The sequence below is a fragment of the Talpa occidentalis genome, unplaced genomic scaffold (genome assembly GCF_014898055.3).
Source record: "Talpa occidentalis isolate TD23 unplaced genomic scaffold, MPIMG_talOcc4v2.1 talOcc4.3, whole genome shotgun sequence".
NCBI classification, from domain to species: Eukaryota; Metazoa; Chordata; class Mammalia; order Eulipotyphla; family Talpidae; genus Talpa; species Talpa occidentalis.
The window spans coordinates 41318596-41340971 of NW_023603184.1; the positions used below are offsets into that span (position 1 = coordinate 41318596).

General features: G+C 52.2%; 1 protein-coding gene across 1 annotated transcript in view; it reads right to left on the reverse strand.

Annotated features, from left to right (window-relative positions):
* The window catches only part of LOC119255046 (guanylate cyclase D-like), a 34115-nt gene extending 12798 nt beyond the window's left edge, over nt 1–21317 (reverse strand). The window contains exons 1-13 of the mRNA XM_037522060.1: nt 20696–21317; nt 16736–17031; nt 14697–15051; nt 12632–12716; nt 11881–11977; nt 11668–11796; nt 10292–10372; nt 9575–9751; nt 9179–9335; nt 8775–8924; nt 4634–4782; nt 1884–2047; nt 1266–1458 (exon numbers count right to left, since the gene is read on the reverse strand). Of these exons, the coding sequence (XP_037377957.1) occupies nt 1266–1458; nt 1884–2047; nt 4634–4782; nt 8775–8924; nt 9179–9335; nt 9575–9751; nt 10292–10372; nt 11668–11796; nt 11881–11977; nt 12632–12716; nt 14697–15051; nt 16736–17031; nt 20696–21317 (2655 nt within the window). The remainder of the gene's footprint in view (nt 1–1265; nt 1459–1883; nt 2048–4633; nt 4783–8774; nt 8925–9178; nt 9336–9574; nt 9752–10291; nt 10373–11667; nt 11797–11880; nt 11978–12631; nt 12717–14696; nt 15052–16735; nt 17032–20695) is intronic.
* Nucleotides 21318–22376: the final 1059 nt, after the last annotated feature.

The window sequence follows — 22376 nt, forward strand, 5'->3', positions numbered from 1 at the left end:
CAAGGTTGAAGTGGGAAGGTACAGCAGGTGTAGAGAGAGAGGAGGCTATTCACTGTTTACACAGCACTGCTACAAGGGGAATAGGATCCACCCATCATCTGTGACTCCCCAGGACAGGGGTCATTATTCCAGATATAGAGATAAGGAAACAGAAACCCAGGGAGGGGAAGCCATTTGTCATTCACTAGGGTGGAACTCAAACCCAGGATTGAGAAGTGTACAGGGAACTGATCATGGAAGGCGTTTAGGGCTCTGCCCAAATCCCTGATGCTCTCCTCCAGGGTCCTCCACTCACCCACGGCTCCCACTGGCCCACTTCACGTCCAGCCATCACAACACAGTCAACATCTTCTGCACACACCAGACTCATCATCTTCTGCGACCACTCCCACACAATGTTCAGGGACAGAAAGGGCACCTCCTCCAGGAAGGCTTCCTTACTCTTTATGTTCTACATCTATCCCTAGCTGAAGTAGGGGCCCTTTCAGTCTCTGCTGCCTTTCTGATCATTTTGTTTACTTTTCTTGTTATTCCCTTTTTTTTATTGTCTTTTACCTACAGCACTGAGAGCTCCTTGAGGACAGGATCCCTAAGACAGGAGCTGACTCATCTGCTCTTACACAGGGTCTGGCACATTGTAGCCTGCCAATAAAAGCTTTTTAAAAGGGCAGGTGAATGAACAAGGGATCTCTGTGGTCCATTAAGTGCACCCCTCTCTGTATCCACACCTATTCCAACAAGTCTCTGAAGTTTTTCCCATAAGAGGTGGAATTTGTTTCCCTGCCTCCTGATTTGGGGCTGACCTTTGGTTTGCTTTGACTGATACAACATGTCAGAAATAACAATGTACCCAAACCCAGCTTAGAACTCAAGAGATCCATGCTTCTGCCTTCTCTCTTGGAAGTATCCACACCTTGTGAACAATACCCGCTAGCTTGCTGGGGGATGAGAGACTAGTGGAGCAGAACTCAGTTGTCTGAACCAAGGTTCCAGAGATGCGCTAGAGCCTAGTTAAGATCAGAACTTCCCTTCTTACACCCAACCACCACAGATGTGTGAGTGAGTCCAACTGAGTTCAGAGAACTTGCCATGTGACCCCTAGGCTTCTGTAAAACACTGTTTTACAGTACTGTGTTTGGGGAGTGTTTGCTACACACAAACAGCAAACTAACAAAAGCACGTAAATGAGTGACCAGAAGTAACTACATGACACAAACACAGCAGTAAGCAAGGAGAGAGGAAACACCCACCTACAGAACACTCACCTTGTACACGTCATGGCTGCCCAGAACAGCATCAAACAGGGTGTAGAGGTCATTGAGCAGGCCCACCACCTCGATGGGCTCGCTCAGGGCTGAGATGGTGGTGAAGCCAACGATGTCACTGAAGTATATGGTAACCTGCTCAAAGTACTCAGGCTCCACAGTCGCCCCCATTTTCAGAGCTTCAGCCGCAGACCTGAAGGGATAGAAAGGACCAGATTCACAGATGGGGGACGCCTTTTCCAGTTTAGAGATGTGGTAGGGATACTTGGGGGGAAATCTTGGATTTGGGTCAGAGGGTCTGGACAGGTTTGCTGGTGTGCTGACTGCCCTCTAGCAAATACCTGTCCCTCTCTGGACAGCCTCTGAGGTGCAGTGGCGGATGTTGCACCCTCTCCCTGCTTTCAAAGGAAGGAGATAGTAGAAATTTAATACATTTGTGCCCAGCTAATTTCCTGCTGATATTTTCAGGACTCTGCAAATATCTTGGATAAATTCACAATGAATGAATTGAATGAATTCATGGAACCTAGATTTCCTGAGCATCTGCTATATTCTAGCTCCCATGCTATTCTAGCTGTTGGGGCTACAAGCACACTCAAATCCACAGGGGCCACTCACGGAGGGAGCATCTGAGAGAGCAGCCTGTCTGTCTTCTGCTTCTCCAGCTCCAGTTCCTCAGTCCGCTCCTGGATCAGGTCCTCCAGGTTCTGGGAATACTTCTCCAGCATCCGCAGCATAGAGTCAGCAACACTGGTCTTCTTGCCTTGAGTAATGCTTTTGAACTGAAGATGGAATGAAAATCTCAGTTCATCCAATTTACCCCAGGTTGGGTGTCTGGGCCACAGGAATGAACCAGATGCAGTCCTTGCCTGAAACACCTGGACCGATAGCAGCAGACACGCAATAGACAGGGGATGTTGTTCTGACAAGGGAATGCACTGTTTCTCTTCTTGTTCCATAAAAATTTAAGTACTAAGAAAAATAAAATGATACCACAAAAATAATAAATATGTAAAAACACTGTTCAAAAGAAATGTTTTTAAAAAGGTCATCTATATGTAAAATGCATACCAGAATTTGTCAAAATTTGAGATAGGAGTTCCCTAGCAACAAAGTAAAGAGAGAACTATGATTATGTAATCCATGGTATCCATGAGGCAATGAAACATTAAACTAGTTGTTCAAAAGAGACAGCTATTGCTGGTGCTGAGCAGAGAGAAATACTCTTGTCTTTGCATAAGGACATCATGTGTGGCCATAAATTATACCCTCAACAACATTGTTTTGGAAATATTGAAGCAAGTTTCTGAAGGAGATTTACTAGAACTTCCACAATGTGGTTAGTTCCTTCCCAATAGGAGAAAAGTAAAAAGCAAAAGTGATGAGATTTATTCCAAACTCAGCGCCTGTGTGTGTGTGTGTGTGTGTGTGTGTGTAGATGTACAAATCCAACCTCCACTAATGCTACTTCTCTCAGCAAAATGTTTGTGAATTGGGGAGTGGCACCCCTAAAGAACACCTATTTTGCATTGCCCACTAAAAGTGAAGGCACAAGTTTAAAAGGTCAAACAGGGTGACTGACAGCTGCTGACCTTGAAACACCATTCCTCAATGGACATAAAACCAATTACAAGGCCACCTCTTATAATTTTATAATTGAATTTATAATTTTATAATTTTATAATTGAATTTATAATTTATAATTTTATAATTGAAGAGTCAAAGGATCCAGGGAATTAAAAAACTTGCCAAACACAACGTGATGGTGGAACGGAGTTTCCAAGTGACATCTTTTATGTATTAATATTATTATCAACCACCTTCATTGAATTATTTTACCATTTGGAATTTTTTTCTGTTTTTTTCCTTGAATTGCCCAGGGGCACAGTCACAGGATCTACAAATAACAATAATTTTCTTCTTCCTTTCTAATCTTCATTTTCTTGTTTAATTGCACTGGCTAATACTCCCAGGACAATGTTAAGTGAACATGAAACAAGGTCTTTTGACTTCGAGGTCCATGTTCCTTCTTCTATACCTCACCCACTCTCACCTTCTTAGAAAACTACCCTTTGTTGTTAAACTTAGTTATCTCACATGATTGTCACGCCAATATGCTAAGTTAGGTCAAAGTTAGTTTTTCCATCTAACATCTCAGGAAGATGAGGCTCAACAGGGCAGTCAACTTGGCCAAGGTTAAATAGTAGGTAAGTGGCAGCCTGGATTTGAATGCAGGCTTTTGGGTCCTTAGCCTCCCCACGTGTGATGCAGTCCCCACCTTCTGTGTGATGCCTGTGGCATGTACCCATCTCTCATCTCTGCCACTGAGCCCTAGACAGGGATCTTTTCTCGCAGACACCCCTCCCTCTCTCAGGACAAGGCCTCCTCCCCCACCCCACTGGCCAGGGCAGTCTCTGAGGCTGGAGAGATTCCAGCCTGTTGTTTTAAGTACTGGTTACTCATCCTAGCTCTGCAAGCACTTCACAGCTGTCGCTGAGAACTGCTTTACTCTGAGGTCCAGGTTTCTCATCTGTGAAATGGGGATCCCACCCACTCCCATTGCTGGAGCTGAGCTGTGGAGGGGATGTGGGAAGCGGAGGTGTGGGAAGCTTTTCAGAGGACACCTGTGGTTTTGCTCTGTCTGTCTTCCTGCCCCTAGCTCCCTCCCTCGTTGCCTGTCTGAACCTCTCCTTAACAGCATTCCTCTGTGGCTGGGAGTGGAGGGTGGGAAGAGAGGCATGCAGATGTCACCTTGGGCTTGATGGGTTGGCACTGTGGGAGCCATTAACCAGCTCAGTCAGGCCCATACGCTCCACTGCCTACAAACTTGCACAGACTTGCCTCTCCCTTCCCACTGCAGTCCCCAAGGCAGGCCTGGGGAGCCCCAGGACCCCTCATATCTTCCACTCACTGGTGCGGGGAGCCAGAGCTGTCTCCAGAGCCACAAATTGCACCTCTGTTCTGGTGCCAGGGGCCCAGTGGCTCTGCAGACAGACAAACCTGGGTGGGGTACCAGCCTCACCTTTCACTCCCTCAGTTACCCTGGCAAGTCCCCTCACCTCTCTGTGCCTCAGTTTCTCTCCTGTGATGCCAACATAATAACAATACTTCTTTGGAGGGTTTTCAGGAGGGTTAAATGAAGCAAGCGCGGCATCGAGCACAGGACTAGGCACTCAGGAAGGCACTCAATAGATGTCCCCAGAGCCCAGCTCTGAGGGAGCTTTCCTCTGAGAGTGGACCCAAGCCCACCCTCAGGGACAACGGTGCTAGCCAGTTGCCACCTTTCCAATTCCACATAGAATTTCTAGCCCCAGGGATAGTCTGAGACTCGAACCAGGCAACGCGAGCAGCCTCTGGGGAGCACTGACCTGGTTGTAGATCTGGTCCAGGCTGGGCCTGTCCTCTGGAGTCTCCTCCCAGCACTGCTCCATCAGCTGCATGCACTCGGGCGGCCCGTGGTCAGGAGACACGAGTGGCCGGCACCGGGGTGGGGGGGACACCACTTTCCTGACAATTTCTGTAACAAACACCCAGAGACAGCTGGACCTGAGGTTCCCCGGGAAGGCTCGTGGGAGGGAGGGAGCCTGGGGTCCTGAGAGGGAGAGCAGGGTGACTGGGGATGTGTGGGGAGCAGACCCTGGGGATACTCCTTGGGCCCCAGCTCTCTGCTTCCAGTCACACTGGCCCGTGGACACAGGTTGGAGCTTGAGGCCTTCCTGGATCTGTCTGTGAGTGTGGCCAGGAAAGGGTTGCAGATGGGGCGGGGGGTGTAGTGGGGAGTAGGCTTAAGCAGGATGTAAATTCTGGACCTGCCACCACCTCTCTGTGTGACACACGGTAGACTAGACAGTGACCTTTCTGTGCCTCAATCTCCCCATCTGTGAAACAAGCTTAACAAACTGCCTTCCAGAGAGGGTGTAGAGGGAGATGGTGGCTGTCAAGCACCCGGCGCAGGAGGTTGTCACCCAGCCCCAGGCCCCGCAACAACTGCAGTTGCCCCGTGGCCAGTGGCAGCATGCTGGGAACCTTGACACTGTGGCTCTTTCCACCAGCCCTGCCACCTGGAGACCTTCTGAGTCAACTCTCCACAAGTGTGAAGCAAGACTGTGCTTATCATCATCTTCATTATTATGTTCCCAAGAAAAGCCCGGCCCTCATCTTCCTGCCCCTACTCCCTGTGACAGCTCCCATCCGCCTACGTTGAGGTCAGACACATCAGTGTTCTCATTCTGGCCCTGCTGCTCGCCATCACCCCGTGCCTCAGTTTCCCTACCTTGTGGAAATAAACCCAATGCAGGCAGCTGCTATGCAGGTGGGAGAGCCGAGGGATTCAAAAGGAGGAAGAGGGGTTGGGCACCAAGTTCATGGAGGGGTCTCCCAGACTCTGCAGTCACGCTGAGCACAGGCTATGTCACCTCTCAGATGCTCAATTTCCTCACCGATAAAGGGGCATAATAGTAATGTACAGCATGGAAACTATAGTTTTATACTGTAACACATATTTGAAAGTTAAGAAAATAAGTCTTACAAGTTCTCACAAAAAAAATTTGTTGCCATATGTTATATAGCTATAAACTCTGGCGACTGGCTAGACATATTGAGGTGATCACTTTGCAATATGTACAAATATTGAAATATCATGCTGTACACCTGAAAGTAATATAATGTTATCTGTCAATTATACCTCCTCCCAAATAAAGTTGGCCTATTGGGCTAATGACATCTTGCTCTTCGTTATTTTCACCCTGAGTAAAACACATAATAGTCTCCATTCCAGCTGCAGCGAATAATGCTTGCCAGAGAAACCATCACCATATCCCAATCTCAATAAAGTCTAAAGGGGCCTCCCTGGTGACGCAGGGGATTAAGCACCGTACTGTGAAGCTAGCTGCAGAAGAGTTAGATCCCCGGCCGGCCAGAGAGCTGACCCACAAGGTGCAGCAGACCTCTCCTGACTCTCCCACTGCTCCCCTCAACAGTGTATTTCAGTCAGTCTGCCTGTTCTGCTCCCCATTCTGTCTCTGGTGAATCCTTTCACCCCCTCACACCTCTGGCCTGCACCCCAGGTTTTTTTTGTATGCATAAATAAATAAATCTTTTTTTAAAAGTCTAAAACTTCAGCTTTCAAGAAAAAGATTGGGAGGGGAGATGACATTAGTACAGACCCCAGAGGGCTGTGATGAAGTGTAGCAGGTTAACCTTTCTGAGTGGGGCTGGGATCCTCCTCACCCAAGAGAGGAGGTGAGGAGGAGGCCGTGGAGCTGCGAGCACAAGCTTTTTTTTTGGATTTCAATCTCCCTCTCATGCCTTTGTTGACTTTCCTATTGAGGGGTAGTATGTGAGTCATTGTCCCATTTTACAGACAAAGGCAACTGAGGTTTGGGGGGAGGGGAGGTCTCTCACAGCCACAGGGCTGGTAAAAAACCCTAGAACTTGGCCTGATCTCTCATCTGCCCACTTTCCCAGGTGCCAGAGGCATTGGGCCCAAGTCCTCCTGGGGGAAGGGCTGGGAATCTGCCTGTCCTTGCAAAGGAGTGTGTGCAGATGGAACCAATAACACACCACACATACTCTTTTCTTCAAAAGTATTCAGATAGTGTCGTGATGAATAAAATACAAATCCACTTCAAACTGTTGCCGATTTCAAAGCAGATTTTTGTCTTGGGGTATTTTTTCGATCCGCAGATATTAAAAGCCAAATAGCATGTGAGACTCTAGCCTCTCCTGACATTCACAGGGAGGCCCAGATGTGAGTGCGCTGCAGAGCACCGAGCCAGGCGGGGAAGGTTCATGTTTCCTCACTGCACCAGGCCCACGGGTACACACAGTGCCTCGCAGCTACGGACCCGCGGTGCTGCGGACCGGTGGGGGGCGGGGAGCGGGGAGCGGCATAAGGGGCTGCACCATCAGCTCCATAGTGGAGCTCTGGGAAGATGCTCCAGAGATGACCCAAGAGCGTGAGGGCAAAAGACTGAGCGTAGGTCAGGGGACTTGTGCCCAAATCCCAGGCCAAGGTTTCCTCTTTTCTCCTCTCTGAGTCCCCATTGCATCCCCTCTGAAAAGAGTGCAGTCGCCCTCCTTGTCTGGAGACTGCAAGTGCAGACACATCCAGCATCTTAAAAAGATGTCATCTGAGAGGAAGCAGGCCTGCTTCCAAGAGGGTGAGCAGGGCAGGCCCTGGGATCACCTGTGAGCAGCCCCCTGAAGCCACCCAAGCAGGTATTTATTAAGTGCCCATGAAAACCTGGCACGTTGTCTAAAGCATCACTGAATCCTCACATCTGCTCTGGGAGGCAGGCCTCATGGTTCCCATTTACAGATGAGGAAACTGAGAGTGCAAAAGCGATTGACTCAAAGTCGTGAGGTGAACAGGCTCACAGCTGGGCTTAGGCTGGTGTCTTTCAAATCCTGTGTTCTTAACAAGACTTCCCTGAGGCCGGGGAAGCACACCCAGGAAGTAGTAGGCCTTGGACTCACACCCCAATCTAAGGGTGGCCATGAGGTCCTGGGCCTGGTCCCTATACCTAAAGCCTGGGGGAGACCTGGCCTGTGGACCCCACATGGGCAGCAGGACTTTCAAACGCCATCTGGCTGGTCCTCGCCTGTCCAGCAGGCGGACCGGGTGGGGGCAGCTCAGGACGGTTGAACAAATGGCCCAACAAAGGCCCCTCCCCTTCCCGCTCCCCCACCTCATAAATTTGGGGCCAGGAATGCTCATTATTCTCTAAGCAGTGCTTTGTGGAGAAAGGAAGCAGGACCAGGCTCTTTATGAGTTAGAGATTATGCACGAAGAGTGGAGGGGAAGGTGGGCTTGGCTCCATCACTGCCCTGACTATGGCTGAGATGTCAGGAGTTCTGGGGGGACAGGTCCCCAGAACTGGACAGAGACTACAGAGGGACAGCTGGAGGAGTAGCTGCAATCCCTAAAAGAAAACTCAGATGAGGAGGAGATATTCCTACAAAGAGAGAGAATGTCTAAGACAAGGTGATAATGGGGAAGGTGTGAGTGGTTACGCCATACACCCAAAAAGATGGGGACAAAGATGCTCTTGAAGGCACCCCACCCGGGCAGAGGACCAAGTCTCCATATTCGAATAGCTTGGCCATATCAGATATGGGCAAGATGCCAGGTACATTTTTATTGGATCCCCATTTTAAAGATGAGGAGGCCAAGGCTCAGAACAGGTAAGTCATTCCTCACTCAGTAAGTAGGTGAGGCCTGTGTTGACACAGACTATGTCGGGGCAAGTGACTTGGTCACCTGCACCCTCCACAATGGCACTGGGAGAAAGAGGAACCAGATAGAACTTTCACCCAGAAACACGTATTTATTCCTGGAGCTGCTTAGTTACCTGGCTTAAGGCAAAGAAATCCAATACTCATGGTCAAACCAGGCTTGTGTGTCTATTTGGTTATTTTTAAGCCTGGGTTTCGTGGCGGTCTCCGAGCTCCCTAACTACATGGGGACTCTCATCAGGGACTGGCCAAGGGAGGAGGAAGACTCCGTACCTTCTGCCGAGAGCCCCGAGGAGCAGTAGGGCGGGCCTCGAGTCAAGACCTCCTGCAGGATGATGCCGATGCTGAAGACATCTCCTTTGAGGGTGCCCCTCCTGGGTGCCCCAGGGCACCGTAGCAGTTCTGGAGCTGTCCACAGCAGCTCTGCAATCACAGGGCCAGGCCGCATTGGATCACCCCCTGACCCTCCTGACCAGGCGCTTTCTGCTTGTGGCTCCATTGACCTTCCACATGATTCTGGAAGGAGATGCTTCTGTTCTCCCCATTCCCAGCCAGAGGAAAAACCATCAACTCTAGGTCATGGTTCAGAGGGCAGGAGGTGATCCCCCAACCCCACCGCCTCACACACATCTGTTTCAGAGGCCTCCTGGCAGCCTCCTACCCGCCCCAGAGCTGACCTTCCGAGGCCGGCCTGGGGCAGGGAGTCCGCTGCGCATCCAGCAGTTCCGCATAACCGTGGTCAGTGACCTTCAGCACAAAGCGTCCATCCACTACACAGTTTCGGGACTTGAGGCGGCCATGAGGGAAATGTCGATGGTGCAGATACCGCATGCCCTGCAGTGGACAAAATGGGCCTCCGTTGGGCTGTATGAGTGAGACGAGCCCCTGGTCCTCTTAGAATTCTCCCAGACCCCAGGAAATCTTCCCGCTCCCCTCACTCTGCCACGCTGTTTAGATTTTCTTAGGTCAAGTGAAAGAGCCCAGGTCTGGCAAATCTGGGCACCTCTTGTCTCACCACCCTTTCCTGTGCCCCCTCCCATCCCTGCAGCTCCAAGCCCAGGGAGGCTGCTCACGCGGATCAAGTCCAGTATCAGGGAGGACTTGAAGGTCCAGTCCAGCTGCAGGGCCTCGTTCCGCAGCAGATCCTCCAGGCTGCCCCGGGCACAGTATTCCAACACCAAAGCACTGACGCCAGGGGCCACAAAGAAGCCCAGGCAGGCAGTGATGTTCTCATGTCGCAGCTCCCGCATCTGCTGGAGCAATGGGCACCTTAGCAACCAGAAGGAGCTCCTTGAAGGATGAACCAAGTTCAATACCCATCTTGTCCCCAGACCTTACCTCCCAGTTGGAACTGAGCAGGGAGACATCAGAAGTTTTGATTGGTGGATGGGTGGATGGACACAGAGACGGACAGATGAATGAATGGATGGATAGACGTATGTTTGGATGGATGGATAGAATGGGTGGTGAGGGGGGTGGGTGAGTGGACGGATAGATGAATAGATAAATGGATGGAAAGAAGAATGGATGAAGGAGTGGAGGGGTGGAGGGGCAGAGGGCCTTCAGAGATGTTGATGATGTCTTCTAATGACATTGATGGAGGGGGCAGTGCCCTGTGGTCTTGGTGATGATCACATTGGGATGATGTTGTGACTCTGGGTGTGCTGGGATGTGATGGTGACAGTCATGTGACTGTGACATCCCCATTGAGGAAGGACTCATCCAGACCAGCAGGGGTCTCCTGACAGCACCCAGCACCCCCAACCCCCTTCCATCTCTCTCCACCCTACCTTTCTCAGGAGGCTGAGGCAGCTGGGCCGCAGGTCAGGGGCTGTGCCAGCTTCAAACTTCTTCAACCACACCCACTCTCCCTGTTCAAGGAAGAGCAAGAGTTCATCCGCTGCTCTTCACCAGCCATGCGACCTCAGGCCTATCCCTCGGCCTCTCTCAGTCTCAGCTTGCTCTCCATAAATGTGTCCTTTCTGTGTGCTCTGAGCTGGGCAGAGCCTGGCCGGTGAAATGAAAGTTAGGTGTTTACTGCAGCCTGGGAAGTGGCAGGGCCCAGCCTAGGCTCAGACCCAGGTTCTAATCCTGACTTCCCCACTGTCTAACTGTGTGGCCTCGGGCCGGTGGCGTCAGTTCTCTGAGCCTCCTGTTCCAGCTCTGTCCAGTGAGGATGGTACCCCCCATGCCCCCTATATCACCAGGGCTAAAGAGATGGTGAACATAAAGCATGTCAGTGTTTGGCTCCCAACCCTGACGTCAGCTAACAACCAGACACCCAAACCCGGTGAAGTGGCTCAAGGGTAGGACAGGGGGGAGGGTGGGAGAGGCAGGGACCTCAGGCGGGGACCCTTTCCTTGCCCAGCCTGGCCCAGAGTGGGCAGTGCCCGCAGCTCCTTCTCCCCTTGTCACCGATGGGTGAAGCCTCCTCAGCCTCATTCAAAGCCTGTCAGCTAACTCAGAGAAGCAGACAGAACATGCTTTGTGCAATATTAAAGCCTCCTTTGAGCAGAACAAAAAAAGAAATAAGAAAAAAGATGACATTCCCCGGGGAGGTGGGGTAAAAGGCAAGAACTTCATGACACTTCCTGTGGAAACAATTCAGCCCTGCTCATCGCCCCTGAGAATCAGGGCTTCAGTGAGTAGTGAGTTGTAGAATCTGAGAACCATAGCACCTGAGAAAGCACCATGTCCTAGCAAGGTTAGAATTGTGCTGGTCTAATCTCTGACCTTCCAGCTTCCCTGCCAGCCAGTGGTCCAGCCTTGGCCCAGGGGCTGGGCTGGGCTGGGTGCTGTCCCCACACAGCAGGATCTGGGGTGCTTGGGTTCCATGGCCTCTTGACAAAGCAGACAGGAGGGTGACCTAGGCTGGACTCCATGCTGAGAGAGGCCCTGGTATGGATCACACAGGCAAAGCCTGTGTTGCCCCAGGTCAGACCATGAACCGCAGTAGACTGGAAGATACAAGTCCTGCTTCTTACTTTGTGCCCTGCCACCTCCTTGCTCTGGGGCCCAGGACAGTCACTGCCCTGCTTTAAGCCTCAGTTTCCCAGTCTGTAATCAGAGAAGGGCACACAGAGGCCAGAAAGGAGAGGGTTCCAAGGCTTTTCCCACACTGGCTATGGCTCCCAGGCCTGGGCATGGCAGTGGTAGAGGCCCTTACCTGGTACAGGGCCACATTGGTAGGCTCCTGAGGGGCTGGCAAGCTCCTTGATGACCCCTGGGCCACTGACCTCAGGCTTCCTCCATCTGCCACACTTCTTGATTCACTCACACTGTCCACATGCAGCCTCTGTAGGGGCCAGGCATGGTCAAGAGCCTGGACTAGGCCTCAGTTCTTGGCCTGCCCACCCAGCCCAGTGCCTCCCCCACCCACCCGTCTGCTCAGAGGCCGATGGATGAAGGTGAGCTCCTCAGCTGTCAGCAGGATCCGATGGGGGCCCCGCACCAGTCGCAGCTGCTGGATGCCCCATCTGTAGGTGAGAGAAAGCGCAGGGCAGAGGATGGCGTGAAAGTGACCACCCACTCAGTTTAAGCTCTCCCTACCCTCTCTCTGTTTTCTGTGCTGTTTTCCCAGCAGTCCCAGCTGCACTGAGAAGTTGCCTTTGGGTCCTGCCTCCAAAGAGCCCCTTGGCCCCAGCTCTGAGCTGGCGCCCCCAGCCTGAGGTATCTGCTGGTTCCTAGCCTCATGTTCCAAAGTTGCCTGGAGGTCTCACAGGGCAGCCAGAGCTGCCTCCTCCTGGAAGTGATGAAAGTCTTAGGGACACAGAGGACCTCAGATCCCAGGAAGAATTTTCAAAACTGAAGGATGGTCCCAGGGGGTCATCCTGGCTGAGCCCCCATATACAGATGCACAGCCTAAAGCTCAGGAAGGGACCATCTCATGTGAGAGCCCAAGTTTCTTTCTTCCTCAGGTCTCAAATGGACATCCTCAGGAGGCCCCATGGTCTTGGCATGGCTTAAAGCCCTGACCCGAGGCTCTAGGGTAGACAGGAGTGTGGGCTGTCATGGGAGACAAAGAAGGAAAACCCTTTGAGATTGCCAGGGCTGTGCAACCTGCAGAGAGACCCTGTGGGGTGTGTGGGGTGGGGGACAAGAGCGAGGCTCAGGTGCAGACAAGGTCTTACCTCATAAGGCAAGTGAGGGCTCCACCTGCGAGTAACAAGCCACAGGCCAGGACCAGAGAGAGGAGACTGCCGGGGGGCTGCAAACCTGCGGGGGAAGCAGGGCAAACGTGAGCCCCAACAGTAATGACACAGAGAGGACACCCCTCACTCCGTTCCTGCCCTGACTCCTTAGGGCTGCCTAGGAAATAGGGACAAACCCTGCCGCTCCCTCCCCAGGGGTGAGGCTCAAAATGGCCCCAGGCTGGGAACTTGTGTCCGTGGCCGCTCACCACGTGCAGGCCTTGGGTCCCAGCACTGTGTCCAGTGGTCGCCTCAGTGCCCTGCCCCAGGGCCCCTCGCGCCCTGCTCGGACTCCACTACAGTCCTGACCACACGGTGGCCTTCTGCCTGCCGGCACCTCTGGCGCGTTCCCACTGGACTAAGACAGCTGGCGGCAGGGCGCGGCCTCTTTCATCTGGTATCCCTGGCACCTAAAACAGAGCCTGGACAGAGCAGGTGCTGAATAAAAATGTCTCTGTCCATCGTTAGCCTCTTGCGTGTCCCCCGTGGGCCACGCGCTGCCTGCTTTGGGGGTCAGCTCCCCCGCCACTCACTCCGCGAGCCCTCCTTATCCTGAATCCAAATCTCCAGCCGTCACGTCAGGCTAGGATGAAGGAGGCTGCTGGGGTCTACTTTGCTTGGACAGCCCTGGCATCTGTCTGGGCTGGCAGAATGGTAAGATGCCAGGCCCCGTTCTTGGAAGAGGACCATGCCCTCTGGGCCTCAGAAGGGGAGCGCTGTTCTCTCTGCCCCTGCTGAGGGCCCCAACTGAGTTTGTCCACATGATAATAACAGCAGCGCAAGCCTGGCAGTACTTATTATCATGCTGGGGTGCATTGTGCTGCACCCAGCGCCTGGTCTACGGGGCTTGCACACCAATGCCGTTATTCCTGGCAACGACCCCTGGAGGGCGCTATGGCCATGCTCACAATTTTGCAGAGGAGGAAACAGGCGGATGAGTGGCTGACCCCGTGGTTTTGCTCTGGCGTCCCATCACTGCAGCGCCCTGTCTCTCACCCAAGACCCTCGGAAGGAAGCGTTGAGCCCAGATCGGGAGGAGGTGAGGGAACACGCGTGCACATGTGGTGAGAGAACATTCCGGGCTTAGGGAGAGGCCAGCACAAAAGTTCTGAAACAGGAGCGCGCCTGGTGCGTTCAAGGGAGAGCAGAGCAGAAGGAAGACCGAGGGCAGCGTCTGGGGGCAGTGCGTGGAGAGGTCCACCGTGACCACTCTGGGCAGGGCCACAAGCAGGAGGCCATGCTGGGTGCCCTTGTAGGAAGGGCAAGGAGAGGTGAGGTTTGGGGCAGGGCAGGGACAAAGGGAAGCCTGGTCAAACCTGAGTTCACCCACCAACAGAGCTGTAAGCAGGTGCACCTCAGGGTGTGGACACTTGCTCGCACACTAATGTGTGTGTTTAGCTTTGTATATCTAAGCACGAGTCTGTGGGTACAGTTTCATCGGGGCTGAAACTCTGGGATGGATACAAGTTTAGGCATCAGAATAATGTCTCACTTCCCTGTGGTCATAAAATAAGAGAAATTCTGCACTTGTAGTCAGTAGATTTGGGAATGGAGTAACCTCAGCTGCGTGACCTTGGGCAAGTCACCAAACTTTTCAGAGCTTCAGTTTTCTGCTGGGGCCCGCAGAGGGCAATGACCTTGTCACAAGGCTGCTGTGTGGTTTAGGAGACTGAGAGATGGGGGCACCTGCAGCAAATGCTCTAGCCCTGCTCAGCTGAGGGGAGGCCTTGCCAGGCTTTCCTGGCACTTTGCAACGGTTGGTTTAGTCTTTTCAACAGTGTCAAGTCTCTTCTTTGTACCTTTTCTTGATGCATATAAGACTGTCATATGCAGAGGCTCAAAGAATGGATGGTGCATGGATGGACCAATAGGCGGATGGATGGATGGGTGGATGGATGGATGGATGGATGGACAGACGGACAAATGGACAAAGGGATGAATGGGTGGATGGATGATGGATGGATGGATGATGGACAGATGGGTAGATGGATGAATGAAGAATTACCTCTCATGCATAATGTGTTGGGGTCAAACCAGCATTTGGAGTCTCTGGCCGGTGGGACGCCTCCAGGAAAGTGTATGGCCCTGCCCAGCGGCTGCACTTGCCATGTGCCTGTGTCCAGGATGTGGGTGGGGACCAGCTGGCTTCCTTGACCATCTGTGTCCAGGATCACGTACTGAGCCAGCCTCCTGCCCTTCTCATCTGTCCGAATCCTCTGGCCACAGCCAGCCACATCCAGAGTCCTTATGTGGTCCCCTAAGTGGGCCCCCGAGAGCCCCGTCCTATGGCTCTCAGAGCGGTTCAGAGCATGGGCCAGCAGCACCACGGCATCATAGATGGTTCCAAAGAGGGGGGACACCTGAGGAAGAGAGGATCCTTTAATCCCATCACTCCCTGGCACAGATTTCCAGACATCTCTGAGTTCTGAACACCTGCCAGCAGCAAATATTTGGATTACTTTCCCTTTTCCTTCTCCTTACCCCAATACAGTCCTCTCTTCGGTCCCTCCATTACCTCAGCTCCCCTCAGCAGCCTCACTGTCCCCCCGGCCACCACCATCATGACAAGCACCACCACCACCAGATCTGATGTCCCCAGGCCTATCACGTCAACCTAATATGTCCAAATAAGAAGTTCTGCTTCTAGAGGTTCTGTCTGGTTCTATCTATCAAACCCCGCTCCTCCCACATTTTAGGAAATGGATCTACCACCTGAACAGTGTTGCAAGCTCCAGCATGATTCCCCACACCTTTCTTTCTGTCCTCAGTTCACCATCAAGCTTTTTACTGCTTTCTTTTTCAGAATTTACTCCTAACCCACTGTCTTCCCACGGCCTCTATGCCCACACCTGGGTGCCAGCCAGCCCCTCTAGTGGGTCCCCTGGACCACACAGGAGCCTCCTAAGGTCCTCCTGGCTCAATCTGGCCCTCCCCGTGAAGCAAGCAAAGTGATTTAAAAAATAAATAAATAAACCAAATAATTAAAAAAAATAATTAAATCACTCATGGTGTTTCTCATTTCACCTTTGAAAAGTTCCGATTCCTCATCCTGGCTTGAGTGCCTCTCGTAGTGAGGGCCCAAGTTTATCTCCAGCTCCTCTCACCCCTATGCTTGAGAGCCCAGCCGCTCCATACTCCGTTCTGCCTGTTCCTGTGGCCATTGGAGCTCATGCTGCCTCAGGGCCTTTGCACTTGCCATTTCCAGCTGGGTAACTGTCCATCCACAGCCTGCCTGTTGCCGCTACCGTTCAGCGCTACGCTCCAGTGCCACTTCCCCAGAGCGGGTCTCTCTGTGTACGCTCTTTCTCGATGTCCACCCCAGCCACTCTTATCACTCTATCCTGTTGTATTTTCTTAGCACATTATTACTATTTGAACTTGGTTTTCATGTTACACGGTCTGTTTCCCCCAATAGAATAGAAGTTCCTTGAAGGTCAGATAAGTCTTGTCCATCGCCATGACCGAGACAGGCACAGTAGCACATGAGGGCCATTTATCAGATAAATGACTATTTGAATGGCCTCCCACCAGCATCTGCATGCCTGTCACCAACTCCAGACACTGGTCTACTTGTCACCAGGAAGCAGACACCCTGAAGGAGACTCAAGCAGCTGAGCCCCAAGCCAACTGAGCTGGCAGCCACACACCATTCCCCCTTCACATGCCCAGCAGTGACTTCAGAAAGCCTCCCTCCCTCCCACCCTCCCAACAGTCTCTGTCTGATCTTCACATTTTGCTCAAAATTCAGAGAAAGAAGAAGAATGTTTGCAAGAGAAAGAGTAGATGGGAATTAGAGCAATGAGTTGGAGGTAGAAAAATAGAAGCAAGAGAGACATAACAGAAAAAATGATGAGGCAGGTCAAAAGAGTGAATATGGGCAATAAGAAGGAAGGAGAGAGAGAGAGAGAGAGACTATACTCTGGGACCATGCACTTTGTCAAATAAGGGACAGGCCATGTGCCCACAGTGGAGCCAGGCAGCCTGGAGCAGGTGGGGAGCACATGCGTACCTGTGTGGGCCCGTGGGAGGTCTGCACTGACCTACCTGCTCTGGCTCCCAGCAAGCAGCCTCCTCTGCGCTGACCCCAGCAGCTTTGAAGGCCTTGTCAGCAGGAACGGACTCCAGGCTGATGGTGAGCACAGCATCGTAGACCGCCTGCAGGGGTCCGCCATCACCCAGGGCTGGGTAGGAGCGGTTGCGGTAGGGCAAGGCGAAGAGCATGGTGTCGTAGGGCAGGAAGACCAGCCTCCCGTCTGCCAGGCCCTGGGCCCAGGCTTGGCTCAACAGGGCCGTCTGCTCGGAGCCCCCCAGGAGCGCCGAGTGCATGCACAGCACCACGACTGCAGACAGAGGGGGCAGGCTCACCTTGGCAGGCCTGCCCTGAAGCCCTGGAGTCTGGCCCCTGGGGGCTGCTCAGAATGTTCAGGTTTGCCCCCTCCTTCTGCTGACAGTTTCCCTCTGCCTCCCATCAATCTGGGGGAAAGCAAAATTTCCCCTCATCTGCTCCCTGTCTAACAGTAACAGCCATGGCCACCAAATCAGGGCTCAACCGGTGAGAAAAAAAATTCCCTTCAACTGATGGTATTTCATGCTCACACGTCCTTCTGGCTGCCCATCCAATCATTTGACCCACCCTCCCTCCATCCCCTGGCCCTGACCACTGCTGAGATTTATCAACAACTTGCTATGTGTTATCCTGAATTACTTTTGCAAACATTTAGTCTTTCCGCATTATGACAGCACTGGGAAGTATGTTTATCATGAACTACTGTCAGCTGAGGTGCAGAGAGGCTAGGAGTCACCCCCAGGATATGTTAACCACCATCCTAGGAAACTCAGCATTTGAACCTGGGCAGGCTGTCTCCCATTTGAACCTGGGCAGGCTGGTTCACAGTTTTTAGAGTTTTCTTAAAAATTGAGATAACTCACATCCATTAAAAGCATTCAATTCAGGGCCTCCCTGGTGGCACAGTGGGTTGAACGCAGCGCTGTGAAGCTGTCCGCAGCCTCTGCAGCACAGATTTAACTCCCGGCCAGCCAGGGAGATACCCCCATGGTGTGGCAGACCTCTCCTGTCTTGTCTGCTTCTCCCCTCAGCAGTGTCTTTTGGGCCGTCTGCCTGCTCTGCTCCCTGCTCTGTCTCTGGTGAATCCTCTCACCCTCCCACACCACTGGCCTGTACCTCAGTTCTTGTATAAAAATAAATAAATCTTTTTTAAAAAGCATTCAATTGAGTGGTTTTTGTATATTCACAAAGCTGTGAAACTATTTAATTCTATTTAATAGCACTGTTTAATTCTAGAACATTTTCATCACCCCAAAGGAAGCGCTTTCCTCTTAGCAGTCCCTCCCCAATCTTCTCTTTCCCTAGCCCTAGCTCACCACCAATCGACTTTCTGTCTCTGTGGATTTGCTAAATCTGGTCCTATCATGATTCCACAAATGGAATCCTGCAGTATGTGGTCATTTATGACTGGCTTCTTGCACTCCACATAATGTGCTCCAGGCTCAGCCATGGAGTAGCTGGAGCAGAATGTCATTCCCTTTCCTGGCAGCATGCTATTCCCCTGTGTAGATAGACCGTGTTTTGTTTATCTATTCATCATTGGTTTGCAATCTCTGTGGCCCTGGTGGTGTCTCAAGGCCTAAGCAGACATGAAAACCTTCCCCTTTGCTTTAGTCAGAGAAATAGGTGCTCAGTGATATGACAGCCAATTTCAGACCCAGACGCCCGAGACAGAAGGGAGCCCCTGCCCAAGGCATGGGTCTTCTGAATCATGGGTCCTGACCAGATCTACAGCTCCAACCAAAAAGTGGCCAGTGACTACTGCAGCCCCTTTCTCCAGAAATTTCAGGAAAGCAAAGCCAACAAGGAAAGCCAAGGGGCTCTTTGTTGGAGCCTGAGGATCTCTCCTCATGTGGAAGTCTAGCCTGGAGTCCCGGCCTTTGTTGAGGGTAGGGAGGAAATAGATTCAGGCTTCCTCTGTCTCTGGGTTTCTGTCTTTCCCACCAAAACCCAACAATCTCCTGGGAGCCGGAGGCACTGTTCTGCATTTGGCCACAAGGAGGAGCTGATCCCCACAAGTGGGAGGAAGTGACTGACAGGTTCCTGGGAGGGCACTGATTGTGAGCTGTGCGCTCTGTGTATGCTGGGCACTGTTCAAAGCCCTTTATCTGCAGTACCCTGTCTCATTTCACACTCTAAGGTAGGAGCTTTCAGTAACTGCAGGTCATTGTTGAGGAAACTATTGCACAGAGAGGTCACACAGCTGAGGAGGTAGAGGCAGAAGTGGGTCTCTGGTCATCTAACTCCAAAAAAATGTGTCCATAACCACTCTGCCTCGAGGCTCCTGTGAACCAGCACTATGGCTGGAATGGGGTAGAAAGGGAGTCTGTTGCAGCTTCCCCCACCCCCGCTACCCACAGACACAGAGCGGTCTATTCATTCTAGTCGTGAACATGCTATCGCCATCCCTCTGCCCTTGCTGCCCCTCTGCCTTCTCATTTCGGGCTCAACCTTATGTTACCTCCTCTGTGAATCCCTCCCCACCCCCAGCCCCATGGGCTCCTCTGTGCCCTGTGTGGACATCTATCCTGACAGACTTCAGCTCCCCCCACCCCTCGTGTCCCCAGAGCTGGGCCAGGGGCAGGCACAGTGCCCTGCGACTTGGTTGAACAAAGTATTTACAACGCACTTGGCCACACACACCTTCCTGTGACCCTGTAAGGGGGATTTCGTTATCCTCATTGCAGCTCAGGGCTCAGAGAAGTGAGGCGCCATTCCTAGGGGTGCAGAGGGCACACCTGGGTCGTGCCTCATTCTCACTTGGCTCTGATGCCCTAACCTAACACCAGCTCAGAGGCTGCTCAGCCTGCCCCTCCTTGCTGGCGCTGGCCTCGATTTCCTCAAATATAGAACATGCCGTCTGGTGTCAGTGTCTTTCAAATGTGCTGTCAGCAGCCAACAGTACAAAACGCTTTTGCCCTCGTGTGCTCCCGGAGTGAGTACTTCAAGCTTGAGTGTTCCCACAAACTGAAGGGAAGTTTCACAGGACAGGTTTCCCTGCCCCTGCATGCGATGCACACTCACAGGTACTCCTGCTGTTTCTGTTTTCTTCCACTCCTCTCAATCCTATTCCTCTTTATCTTCTTCTATTCCCTTTTTTTCTTTTTCTTTTCTTTTTTTTTTTTCTATGTGTGATGCTACTCTTGATTCATTAAATTGTCTTTTAAACTCAACTGGGCCACAACTCACAGTCTGAAAAACCCAAATCTAGATGAAATCTAAGGTCCCTTTTATCTTTCAGGTACTACCTCTCCCCTACACTCTGCCCACCACTCCTCTCCCTGGTTAATTACTCCCTTGAAGACAGTTGGAATGTCACCTCCTCCAAGAAGCCTTCCAGATCCCACAGGCCTGGCGCCAGGCCTCCTCCTCTTCTCCAAGTCTCTGCTCCCTGGGGTGGCTTTGACTTCTCCATCATAAGCACCTGCTATGCACCCGCTTGCCCATTAAACATTTCCCCCTTAGAGAGACCAGTCACTATTTCTGTCTTGTTTACCCATGCAACCCCGCATAGGATTGGGGGGTGGGTCTTGAGAAATGTGAGTAGTCAACTGATCAATCAACAAGTCCATGAATGTTAGAACTCTAATTCCAAGAAATAAAATAAACATTGGCTCTAACTCCCTTCCTGGGGTACTGCTGATCCTCATTTACCTCACTGTACCAAGCAAGAACCAAAAAAGCTCTCAGCTCCCACTCTATAGCCAATGCAAGAATCAGAGCTCAAAATCTGGCTCTGGCACCACTTGCCAGGTGTGTGACTTGGACACATTACTTCCTTGAGCTATAAGGTATAGTACACACCTCAGCAGGACTAGCTCACAAAGCTGCTGGGAGGTTAAATGTAGGTTCATTGCCAAGTGCTTGGTCCCATGCCTTGTGTAGTCAGTCATAGGAAGTCCAAGCTTCCCACGGGGGAAGGACCCGCATACACTTACTTTTCAGGCCGTCCACACTGCAGAGCTGTTTCAGGACCTCTGTGGTCCCCTGCTCCCCAGGTCCCAGAGAGGTCACCAGCCCCACAGGCAACCCATGCATCCTGAGAGTCATGGCCACCTGCCGGGCGGTGGCCACCCAAATGTCCTGGTGGGAGGACACAATGGCCACTCGAGCCCAACCAAAGTGTCTCATGATGGACAGCAACACATGGGCAGCCGAAGGCAAGGTGGGCACCAGCTCACTCCCTCCTTCCAGAGCCCCACATGCCCAGGAGAAGAGGGTCTTGCCCCAGCCTTGGGCCAGCAGGGCTGCTGCTGGGCAGTAACCAGGATTGACAGGGCCCACAAAGGCAGCTACAGTGCTCCTGTGGGTCAGGAATGTGGCCAGGGCATGAGGAGTGTCACAGTCTGTGGGAAGGACCACGGAGGCCAACTGTGAGTCCAGCACCAGTGACGAGTCCTGGTTGACTCGGTCCACAGCCAGCTGGGCAGCCGCACTGGGGAAGGCCTGGGCGAAGATGGGATCACAGTCCCAGGGACCCAGCACCCCGACGGTGAAGGTCCCAGCCCCCAGGGCCAGATCAGGGAGGAAGCCAACCCAGAGGAGGGTGCCCCAAGGCATCACGGAGAAGAATGGCAGAAAAGAAACTGCCCTAGGATGATGAAGATTGGACCCCCACAGGCCCTGGCAGGGAGGGCAGATCTTCCCACGCTGTAGCATCTGGTACCAACCTTCAGGGTACAAGCACCCCTGCCATCCTGGGAAAGGGAGATAAGAACAAGGTTTGCTTTCTAACATTTTCTGACAACACTTCCTACATGATTTTGAGGCAGCCACCCGTTCCCAGAAGCTCAGCCTCCTTATTGGTAAATGAGGGGGTGGAATCCATGATGTCTGAAGATCCCCAGCTTCAGGACTCTAACACTTCCCCCTCAGGACTGGTTCACAACCCGTCATGCCCTGGGCTGGGATGTGGGATCCGCAATCAGAGCTGCCCAGGCTGGCTTGCTGCTTGCCACACTGTGGCCCTAGACTAATCTCTGAACTTTTGGAGACTTGTTTTCCTCTGCTGCAAAATATGAATAGTGAAACCTAATTTATGGAATTATTATGATGATCGAATAAATTGATTAGCACAGTCCCTGCTACTCAAGTATTAAAGGAATCCTGTTCTGTCAAACTGTTATGGTTATTTCTTCTTTCCTCATCCTCCAAGGGGGGCCAGGTTCTCCTGGCATCCCTCAGAGCCTCTCCTGCCTCTTATCTTCAAGGCCAGCACACCCCACAGCCCTTGACTCTGCTTGACTCTGGACCTATAGCATAGGCAGGGCCTGGGTAAGAGTAGCTCTCCCACTGTCTGTGGCTAGAGGGTTGACAGTACAAGTATCCCCCTAAGAGCCCTGTTAGACAAAGGTCGTCTATCCTATTGTACAGATGAAAAACCAAGAAAAACTGAACAGAGTTCATAGAGTGAAAGGATTTGGACAAATCTGTTCAGCTCATTTCCTGCCCTGGCCTCCTTGACTAGGACATTTGGACAAAGCCATTCCTCAGTCCATCTTACTGCTCCTCCTGCAGCCCTGGAACTCTACCCGCATCCCTGCCAGTGCCCATTCCTCACCCACAAGACCCAGCCGTGTTCCTTCCTCACCCACCCTTTATGCAGCCAGCAGCCTTCCA